This window comes from Silurus aristotelis (assembly GCF_946808225.1).
Source record: "Silurus aristotelis genome assembly, chromosome: 9".
Taxonomy (NCBI): Eukaryota; Metazoa; Chordata; class Actinopteri; order Siluriformes; family Siluridae; genus Silurus; species Silurus aristotelis.
The window spans coordinates 17,931,503-17,942,695 of NC_139582.1; the positions used below are offsets into that span (position 1 = coordinate 17,931,503).

The following is an 11,193-nucleotide window of genomic DNA, read 5'->3' on the forward strand; positions in this document are numbered from 1 at the left end:
TGATATATTCATCAGCATTAAATTCTTTATCCAGTACAAATCCATTGTTCCTACGCTGGAATATTCCTCCGCATTTCTTGTTTTTCCTTGATATTTCTTTTCTTCTCTCAGCATCAGAGAAGTGAGGCTTGCTTAGGGTTTTGGAGTTGCTCTCCAATCCAGTCCATTTTTCATAAATTCCGAGGAGCATGGAGCGATCGATACTTGGCTGTGCACAGACTCGACAGCTGGACAGAGCTGGAGTTATACTGTAGAGCTAGACGCATCAGATGGAGGCGTGGGCAGATGGAAGCACACATACACACACATAAACACGGCATTGTTCCCGAGTGCAGGCTCAGAGGAACGAAACAACACCACAACAACAGCGACACCACCAACAAATGCTCTCAAATCAGTGCTAGCATGGCGCTTCAGTGTTGCAAGTACACCGTTACCATGCCTAATTAACAGCCTTGACATTTATCGATGCCCTGACCCACAAACCCAGAGCAGCTCTTTTGAGTTAGAGCTTCAGAGAGCGACGGAGAGTCAAAGGCGTCCGACTTAACGATCCACATCAAGGCGTTTAGCGGATAAACGTTGAGTCTTTTGATGTTTGACAACGAGAAAAGCGCGGCTGTGTTATTCACTCGGCTACATCTCTCCTAACGGCGTGTTTTACAGCGCGTATATTCAATTTAACGCCGCTTCTGTTTCTCGCACCCGAGGCCAAAAAGCGCAGATCCGTTGTGACACAGATTTCACGTCTTATCCCGCCACGGCCCTGTAGCACTTTGAAATGAATACCCCAGCCTCCCACGTGCATCCATCTGCCACGTAGCTGTAGAAACCTGTGGCCTGGACACGCGCCATAAATAGAAAACGAACTCACTTGGTAGCGCTTGCTACGGTAGGAAGCTTATATTTATAAACATTCTGATTTCAAAACCTTCCTTCCTCAATAAATAAGAACGAATGAAACAGTCGTGATTCTGATTGGTCAGAAGTTTTTCATTTCCTCTTACAGCAATTTCAAACGGATTATTGTTTCTATAGTAACAGCTCAAAATCACAGATGCCTAATCCACAGATTATAAATGTCATCATGTAATAAAGAAAAATTTTCATATACATAATCCTTTTATGGCTGCTATAATATAGACGACAATATAAGCGCTATGTAGACGTTCCACAACATTAAAACTAAAAAAAAACTTCACCCGACTTTCCAGCCATATCATATATTCTTCCAAAAGTTTTTAGCACAAAGTCAAAGACACACAATAGTATCGGACGTTTTTGGATGCCATAAGATAATTTTTTTCCCTTCACTTGAACTAGGAGTCCTAAAATTGTTCCAGCATGATAATGTGCACAAAGTCAGCTCCATGAAGATATGCTTTATATGGGTTGAAGTGGAAGATCTTCTGCTATAGAGCTCTGATCTTCTCAATCCTATTGAACACATTTGAGATTATTGGAACGCTGACTGCACCCCAGTGCAGCCTAATCGTCTTACCTACATCAGTACCTGACTTTACTAACACCCTTGAAGCTAAAATAAATCTCCACAAGTACATTCCAAAATCTAGTGGAACATCGTCCCAGAAGAGTGGAGGTTATTCTAACAGCAAATAAAGTCAAAATGTGAAATAAGATGTTCAACACATACAGTAGGAATCTTATGGTCGGGTGTCCACAAACTGTTGTTCATATAGTGATTATAATTGAAAGGTCAACACTGAGTGCATCGAGTAACAATGAAAGAATTTTTATCGAAATTATTACCCTGTGTTGAAAATTGTGCTTTTTCAAAGTGATCTACAATTAGGTGTTTATGTAATGTTTATAATGTGTTGTTAATACTTTATAATTGTACCCTTGCATCATAATTATGTCCGAATCATTATTAATGATGTGGCTGTGCAATATATAACATGCTGTTGCAAGGAATACTTGCACTTTTGTATCACAGCTTTCTGAAATGTCATTAGAGCTTATAGAATTTTTACGCTGAATCATAACAGGCATACGAAGACTTATAAGCACAGTTATAATAAGGGATAAACAGTATGTATTGGCTTCATAGTAGTATCTATAATTAGGAATCATTTTACATTTATGACAAGTACTTATGCATTCATCAGCATTATAAACATTGCTTTAATGAAAATTGATGAATTGAATAATTATCGCTTGATATTAATTAATAATTAATAGGCTCATTTTAGTGTGTATTGTGTGGGATTTCTAATTCTTTATAACACAATAGAAATATAGATTGCATTATAATCATAAACAGATTAATTATTTATATATATATATATATATATATATATATATATATATATATATATATATATATATATATATATATATATATATATACATAATACATTTTTAATATAATTTATATATGATATTTTTTTCAATATAATCAATATAGTAGACCGCAATGTGACCTTCACTGACATTGCTACTGCATTCAGTGATGATAATTGTCATGTTTATATAATTTTTTTGTTCAAATATAATAATTGATGGCTCCATGACTTCGCTGTGGAGGTTAAACTGAAGAACCATGATGATGGATCTGGACTGTAATAATGTAAACATTCTGCCACAATAGTTTAAGACTACAATTGCCATGAACAGTTTTGCTCTCAAGTGTCCATCAATGAACAGTTCATAACCTCAACAATGATAAGGCTGTAATGAACAGACATTCAATGTCACTCCGATGAGGACGTGTTCCTTACGAGTCTGGTTTCTGTCAAGGTTTCTTACTCAAACCATCTAATGGAGTGTTTCCTTGGCACTGTTAACACGGACTTGCAAATTAGGGTTAAATGTGTAGGGACTAATATAGGATGATCATCTATTTAATCTATGTTGTAAACCTGCTTTCTTGTCTATTGTTATAAATGCCATTAAAATACTATTATTAAATTATGATCACTAAATGCCATTAGAAACGCATTCTATAAAGGTCATATGAGTGACATAACGTTTTAATGCATTTCTAAGATCTGATACATGTCTAAATGATTATTTATTAAAAAAAAATCATCACAATTTGCAGCATTGTTTATAATCCATTCATAAGTCTATACACAGATTCGCATTATAAGCGATGCTTAAAAGACGTTATATTGCCATTACTGCATATCTTGTTATAATATGCACAAACACAATTTAGATTATATGCATCATGTTTAACGATAACTAACGCATAATAATATGCACAAAATAAATGTATAAAGTGCATTGTAATTAATAATATAGGCATGCTTATAATCCATTATGAATGCATTATAATATCATATGAACATATACATCTTAATTTTCATAATGTGTTATCAGGTTTCTTTGGTATTGAGGTTATAATGTGTTGCAAATACACTACTTATAATGCAAAAAAATTCATGATGCATAATAATGTTTGCTGTAAAGTTTTATGATGAATTGGGAAATTGGGAATTTTGCCCTATGAATGGATTATAAGCACTAAAAAAACACCTTTAATTGGTAAAGCGTTCGAATTGTGTGTTTATATCTTATTACGATGCATTACGGCTACTTTATGGGATCATATGAGCGTTCAGTAGAATTTCAATGTAAAAATGGATTTTGCGGAAATGCACTCAGTGATTACAGTTCGCATGTTTCTAATGGTTTTAAAATTAATAATCGATGTTAGAGATGTTTTTTTATTTCTGCCCAGGTTATTATTAGTAATAAAGGATTGTATAGTTTAACACATGGCTTCATACAGTGCACAAAGAATAGTGTCGATTATCAATGATCAAGGAATGGCTTGTTAGAGGTTTAGCAGGCATTATTATTATAATGGGTTATGGGGAAAAAAGGGGAAGCTGCTAGTAAAGAATTATTAGGTGTATAGCAGTTTTAATGGTTTGTAAATATAATAGGCTTCATAGAAAGTGTTTCTGGCTACTCCTTGAGAAAATTGATTATTCACAGATCCTGAAACACATCTCAGTGAGAAAAACAGAGATGCAGCAAAAACCCATTAACCCTGACTTTAGGGAATAGTATTCTGACTCAGGGAGAAAAAAAAAAAATCAGAACCAAATTGGAATTCCAGTATTAATTGATTGGAATAAATGGAGACGGCGCTGCCAGCTGTCCCGTAGTGTTTTGTTTGCGATTACAAACGACTGTTGTTGTGAACCCGGCCACTGAACTAATAGAACTGAGCTGCACTTGAGCATCGCTCCGGTCTCCGGGGGCACGACGAAGAGAGCGACGGAATTGAGCTCCTGCAGCTCATTCGGAGATGACCACACAGCTGGAGGACCCAGATGTGCAGATTTAATAGCTAATTACTGTCTCCTCGCAAACCCTGAGAGACTCGAGCCGAAAGGTCGTGCCGAGAAAGGGGTTGGGGGGAGGTGAGAGGGTCGGCGGGCGTCTTTTTTTTACCGCGTTATTTATTGCGTGCGAAATACTTTGTGGAGCCAAACTAATAATGCAATTCTTCAAAACAAGAGCAACAACAACCACCACCACTATTCAGGTCTGTAATATTTCTGGCAACTTCTTGTGATTGTTTTTATTTATTTATTTTTTTTATTTGGTATATGCGAAAGAATGTTCGAACCGTAGTGAAACAAAAGAAAACATAATTTTACTAATGGTACAATGAAAAGCCTGACTTGAAATAAATAATGCAAGCAATTAACCTATATATTAAAACCGTCCTTCTTGATTGCTGCAATCCTCAAAATGACCCAAACTGTGGTAAAATATCATCATGAAGCTAATCCATAGACATTGAGCTGACATTTATGACAGTGTTATGAGCTGATTTCTAGGGAAAAAAAAAACTGCACAAAAAAAAGTTCCTCATAGTGAAGTGTCTTCAATGGTAAAATGCTTTTTTTTCTAGTCAACATCGTGACAACGTTTATTTATATACTCGTAAATAATGCATGGATAAATTCAAAGAAACAATACCTGGTCATAATTTGGATAGTAAATTATATTTCTTTCCACGTTTTTTTTTTTAAGAGCATGACAACTAAAAAAGATGCCTTCAAACCCAGATAACGACGCAACCCGAAGCAATGAATCTTCCTGATCTGATGCATTCCGAACGAACGCTTTTTCCAAAACTATTACCTGGTCAGTTTAGTAAAAAGTAATAAATAAAAGATGCATGTGAAGAAAGTTGCCTCCAGAAGCAAAATGATAATGGACAATTATCATTAGTCTTCCTTTCCACGAGCTGTGCAGCTAAAATGCCAGACTGTGCTAATTCATACTGGGTTTCACAGTGGAATGCATTTCATTATTATTATTATTATTAATGTTATTTTTTGTTTGCAATCCATTAATGTACTCTACACACGCAGTAGGCACATCTTCCATCACCAACCTGCCTTTTTTTTCTTCCCTTTTTCTCCCTTTACAAATAAGCCCTGGAAATTTTGGCAGGTATAATTTTCTCTCTGTGTTTGCAGACCACTTAACCTGAACAGCTGAATGTAAAAGTCAGATTAATGAACGAGCTTGAAAAAGGTGTCAATTAATGTCAGGTATCAAGAAAGAAAAAAAAAAGATGCCATCTTGTGGTAAGCAACCAAAAAGTCAGACAAGCATAAATAACGTGAAACTCACTCATACTCGTTCAATCAAACCCTTACTAACCATCTTTTTTTTTTATCCAATTCTAAATAATCGTCTAGGTATTTCTCGGCACTTTCTGTGATTTTTGTGCACAACAATGTAAACAATTATCTGCATACATACTCCAGTTTATGATACTCAAGATGGTTTCCTACGAGCGCAGTAGTAATACAACAGGGGAAACTAGTACATCATAAATTGTTTTTGCATTTTACTCTGGATACAAAAGAAGGCGATATCACTGATAAGAGTATAAATTACAGCATTTACAGTTCATCCTTGAAATATATACTGTACAGCATATTTAATTTTTGATTTTTTTTTATACAAAGGATTAATACCTTTCAAAAAACCATCATGTATGGCAAGGGTTAGACACTGGAACGCTATTCTTGCTGTAGCTCGTACTGTTGTTGGCCACGTCGCAGTCTCTGTAGCTGAGGCCTCCATTAGGGGTGTAAATAGGCTGAATTCGGTAGTCCCCTTTAAGGAGCTGTTGGTTGTTCAAAGAAACTATTTGAAAGCTAGTCTCGGTCATTTCCAGGATGGAGTTATCCTTTTTTGTGCCTGCCTCGCAGTAATCATCTTTCCTCCTCCCTCGGTTATATTTCCATTTGGATGAGGACGACTGTCCCTTCTTGTGCATGTGCCAGCAAAATATGCTAAGCAGCAGCACCAGGACGACAAGCACGGCCCCTCCGATCAAGCCGGCCAGCAGCAGAGACGAGCCGAAGTCCTGTTGGCTCGCCTGCTCTGCCTTCTCGTCCAAGTCGTAGGAGGCCGGCTTGGTCATGACCTCCGAGCAAATCGTATCTTCTCCTGTGTGATAATTGTTGAAAGCATCCAGAGGATCCACGCAAATTCGGTAAACGGATTTGGGATCCAGGCTGGACAGGTGTATTCTCTGTTGCTCACCTTCAACCATAGTCTCCTGCATGGGGTCGCCGATCAGACTGGGGCCCATCTTGACCCAGGTCACTTTGTATGCTGTGACAGTGAAGCTAGAAATCCAGTTCACCTGGATGCACGTGCTATTTAGGACAATAAAGGAAACACGAAGCGATTCCTGCACCGGATCTTCAGGGGCATCTGTCCTCAGTTCGTTATCTCCATGATTGGTTGGCAAGATAGGTTGGGTGAGTGCAGAGCTGGGAGTAGGGACATAATTTGGGGTTGTAGAGTCTGTTTGAGTGGCTGACTCAGCAGTAGGCAAAGAGGAGTGTGTGGGCTGTTGTGTTGATTGTGGCACTATGGCCGTACTGCTGGGGCACTGGATCATCTCCAAGTTTAGCTCTCTGATTACCATACCACGCACAATCTCAGGCTTCTGGCACATGAAGCCGCGGACGTTGAGCGTCGACGGCAAGGACTTTAGCCACAATATGACCCATTTAATGTTGCAGTCACAGAGCCAAAGATTGTTTCGAACAGTGAGCTGTCTCAGGCTAAGGAGGCCATCAAAGACCCCCTGTGTGAGAGACTGCAGCTGGTTGTTAGAAATATCCAGTCTCTCGAGGTGGTGCAGGCCTCGGAAGGCAGTCAAAGGGATCTCATTCATCAGATTATCCTGCAAGTTGAGCTTGACCAAGCACTGGGTAGGCAGGTTAAGAGGAGGGACCATCAGGGAATTTCGTGCCATGGACAGGGTTTTAAGGTTAACCAATCCTTGGAATGCTCCTGGGGCTAGGCCTTCATCTGTTAGGAGGTTTCCATCGAGAAGGAGGCGCTCAAGCCCTGTTACATTTTCAAAAGCATCGTCACTGATGAAAGCTATCCGGTTTTCATCGAGACGCAGCTCCTTGATCTCTTCAGGGAGTCCGATAGGCACGCTGCTCAAATGGTTCTTGGTTAAGAAGAGGATTTTGAGGCTGATGGCTTCCCTGAATGCCCCTTCCTCCACACCCACTGTAGAGATAGAGTTGTCATCCAGGAAGAGTTCTTCAAGGCGCAACAGCTGGGCCAGAGCCGCACGTGACACTGTCTGAATGTTATTCTCCTGCAGATGGAGCACCCGTGTGTTTTTAGGCAGGTTGACCGGGAACTCGTCCAACTGGTTGCCGTAGAGATACACCGTCTCTACTGAAGCAACGTTGTGCAGCTCTGCTGGAAATCCAGCGTTGTTGATTTGGTTGTTGTGAAGGTAGAGGGTTTTGTAGCCCTCACCTATCCCCAGAGGCACTGATGTTAGGCTCCTTTCGTTGCAGTACACAAAGGTCCTGTCACAGCGGCACTCATCCGGGCACGTCGTGGCCCAGGAGAACTGCATGTGAAGGCCAAGTAGGATCGGTATCCATGGTCTTATAAAGATCATCACATCTTTATTCCATATTCGTACCTGTATCTCCATTTTTGGTGGGGAGAAAACAAATAGAATAGAGGGGCTGCAAGTATAAAGCAATAAAAAAAGGAATAAAATCCACCAGGTTGAAATGTTTAAGAGCTCTTGGAGCTATGCTGAAGAAAAGTTGGTAATCCTTGTGTAATTGGCTGTCCTAAGCCCCCCCAACACAAGACCAATGGTCTCATTAGCCTGCGTGCCTCCCTTGCTTGCCTCCATCCATGCTTGGGTTGAGACTGATAGCCAAGCTCATCACATTTTCACTCGGAGGCCAGGGAGGGCCGATTTAAGTGCGTGGACCAAAACAGCACGTTTGGCAGCTTTATCAGCGACGAGCTCCTCTCTGGTCACAGCCGGCTGCTCTCTGAATGACACAGCCTCGTTCGCATGGGGCATTTGGGTCCATTTCCCTGCATTAACACAAAATAGATAAGTGTCCTCTTCAGAGACATGCAACATTATGTTAGTGATTTATTAGCTTGCTGAGGTGTAGAATCGGAGAATCGAGCAGTAGATTTGGAACGATTTCTTAGTATAAAATACAAACTTACAATACAGTAAGTGTTATTTCATTTCAAAGAATGTCGTTATAAAAGGACCAAATGAAAACATAAAGCCAGTGGAGGTTTACAAGGAACCTATGACTCTCTATAAAACAGAAAAAAAAGGAAATGAAATAAGCTTTTTGCATAGCAAGACATCATTAGACCCTGGAAATAGGGAGCAGACGCCCGCTGACACGTCGTGTTTTAGGACTTTTTAAAGGGCACAGAGGTGGTTAATCTGTCAAATGCTACATTGACAGACAGGTCTGTGTTCAGATGCCTGGGCAGTAAGCTCAGTCTCTTATTGGTAACGATTCCCGGCCTCGAAGGACAGTAAGAACGCTTCCTTTAAATCAATGTGTTGGCCGTCCTGTTAAAAAGGCTGGAAGCACAGATGTACCTCTGTTTCAGCACAAGCACAGCTTTACTGTCAATAAACACTGGCAGCTATTTAAATCATTACACGGGCTACATCCTTCAAGTAACCGAGCAAAGAGAAAAGAGCGGATTTGACAGAAACTGGGTAGGCCGATTCCTGAAAAGGTTAAAAAAAAAAAAAAAAAAAAAAAAAAAGATATATTGTATTATTTACTGATTCATTCTAAAGTAATGATCATGTAATATCATTTAACTAAATTCCAACATAATTGAGTGCTTTTCTTCTTCATATATATATATATATATATATATATATATATATATATATATATATATATATATATATATATATATATATATATTTTTTTTTTTTTTTTTTTTTTTACTCCAGATTCATTTTGATCAATCAAGCTCATTGCCTGGAGTCCATGTTCTGTCTTTACACATTTCTATCAATCATCGTTCCATTTTTTTTATCTTATACCCACTAAAAGTGTGCATTACTGAAGGTATACACACAAATGCTCACTACACAATAAATATTGCACATCCAATTACAAAAGCATGCTATGCAACAACATGCATGCGTAGTGCATAATACATACACAATGCAACATTGACTGAATTGTATATATATATATATATATATATATATATATATATATATATATATATATATATATATATATATATATTCTTCAGACCTATATTTAAGTATTATAAAAAGAATACAGAATTATTTTATAAATCCAGGCTCTCTAACAGAGACACCCAACAGCCTATGAGAGGAGGTAGAGCCCTGCTTTTGAGCGCTTGGGGCCAAAATATCGGGTATCTGATCAAATAAAGCAAATAAACCGAGATTATAGAGTTGTGGGGTGGATAGCAGAGCTCTCAGACCATTACAGAACATGCAACGCGACTGGGTGCAAATTGGCAAGATTGCTGGCTTTAAGCCTCACCAAGAGTCTCAAAGAAAATAGATTGGAATAAAATATATTGGACTAAAAAGCAAACTCCGTTTTTAACCCTTGCGCTTCGAAATGAGTGCAAAAATTAGTGAAAAAAAATCCAATAATTCGATTTTTTTTTTTTATAATTTATATTGCACATAAATTGGCATTTGTTTTTTTTTTACCTGCATTTAAAACCTGTCCTATAGCTCCAGGGTGTTTTCTCCAGAAACAAGGATCCCGCAGATGGAACAAAACACACGCACACAACTAAGACGCACGCGTACACACAAAGCGGGTTTCATCCAAGACGTCCGAGTCCAAGGAAAATGTTTAAGATCAGGCTTTGGGGAAGATTTCCTCGTGCATTTCGTTTCCGGGACTTTTCAGATCTCGTTGTGCAACTCCGGGAACGACACGAGCGGATTTCGTTAGGTCTGGTGTTAAGTCTTTAGTCGTGGCGCGTGCGGCGTGCGGTGTGCGCGCTCCAGCGATCGCGCATCGTCGGAAATCGTGCATCGTTCAGGTTTATCCACGGTCTGGATGTCAGGAGGTGGGGAAAAGTCATCAGTGGGGTGATGCTGCTCTCCGGGATGGGGGGAAACTCCTTCGGTGAAAAAGGTTTGCAGCGGATGCAATAGTGCTCTCCGTTCCTGCGCGCGCGCGTCTGAGAGCGCGCGTTACTCTGGCTGAGTGTGAGCGCGTGTGTGTGAGTGTGTGAGAGCGTGTGTGTGTGTGTGTGTGTGTGTGAGTGTGTCCTGCTGCTCCTGCTTCAATCATACGGCTCGGCTCTTTAGCATTCGACTCCTCCGAACGTGCCAGTCGGGCGAATTCGGTTCTCCAGGAATCGGAGTGCAGGAACAGTGATGTGAACCCAAGACCCCAAAGCACGGGTAACCATTAAAAGTGACACATCAAAAAAGGTTGAAAGGGTTAGTGTATGAAGGACATAGTGAAGGGACAAAAATTGCAGCGTGTCACACCTTAAAACCCTGCACTTTACTTAGATTTATCTAAATGACGCGTAAACATTTGAGATGCCGCTCTGTAAACACTAGTGGCGCTGTTGAGCAGCTTTGGATTGCACGAATATTAATAATAATAATATTAATAATAATAATAATGATAACAACAACAATAATAATAATAATAATAATAATAATAATAATAACAACAACAACAACAACAACAATAATAATAATAATAATCACTTTAGTTCCTTTCAAACATTAAAATGCATTCATTATATAAAATGGACTAACAGCAATTCTAAGGAATACAAATTATTAAATTATTATATTTAAGATATAATTTGTTCAAACAGGGATGTCTTACTGAAAAAAAA

At 38.9% G+C, this 11,193-nt stretch overlaps 1 protein-coding gene across 1 annotated transcript; it reads right to left on the minus strand.

The window, feature by feature from the left end:
• Window positions 1-4,882: 4,882 nt before the first annotated feature.
• On the minus strand, window positions 4,883-10,723 carry LOC310731430 (leucine-rich repeat transmembrane protein FLRT2). The gene is made up of 2 exons (XM_083551063.1): window positions 10,034-10,723; window positions 4,883-8,382 (listed from the first exon to the last, which is right to left on the minus strand). Exon 2 carries the CDS (start codon window positions 7,979-7,981, stop codon window positions 5,990-5,992), a length of 1,992 nt encoding a protein of 663 aa, XP_083407189.1. The 5' UTR covers window positions 7,982-8,382; window positions 10,034-10,723; the 3' UTR covers window positions 4,883-5,989.
• Between the last annotated feature and the right edge of the window lie 470 nt (window positions 10,724-11,193).

Excerpts from the sequence above, each read along its gene's own strand:
- LOC310731430 (XM_083551063.1), bottom strand. The coding sequence starts at position 7,981 with ATGGAGATACAGGTACGAATATGGAATAAAGATGTGATGATCTTTATA.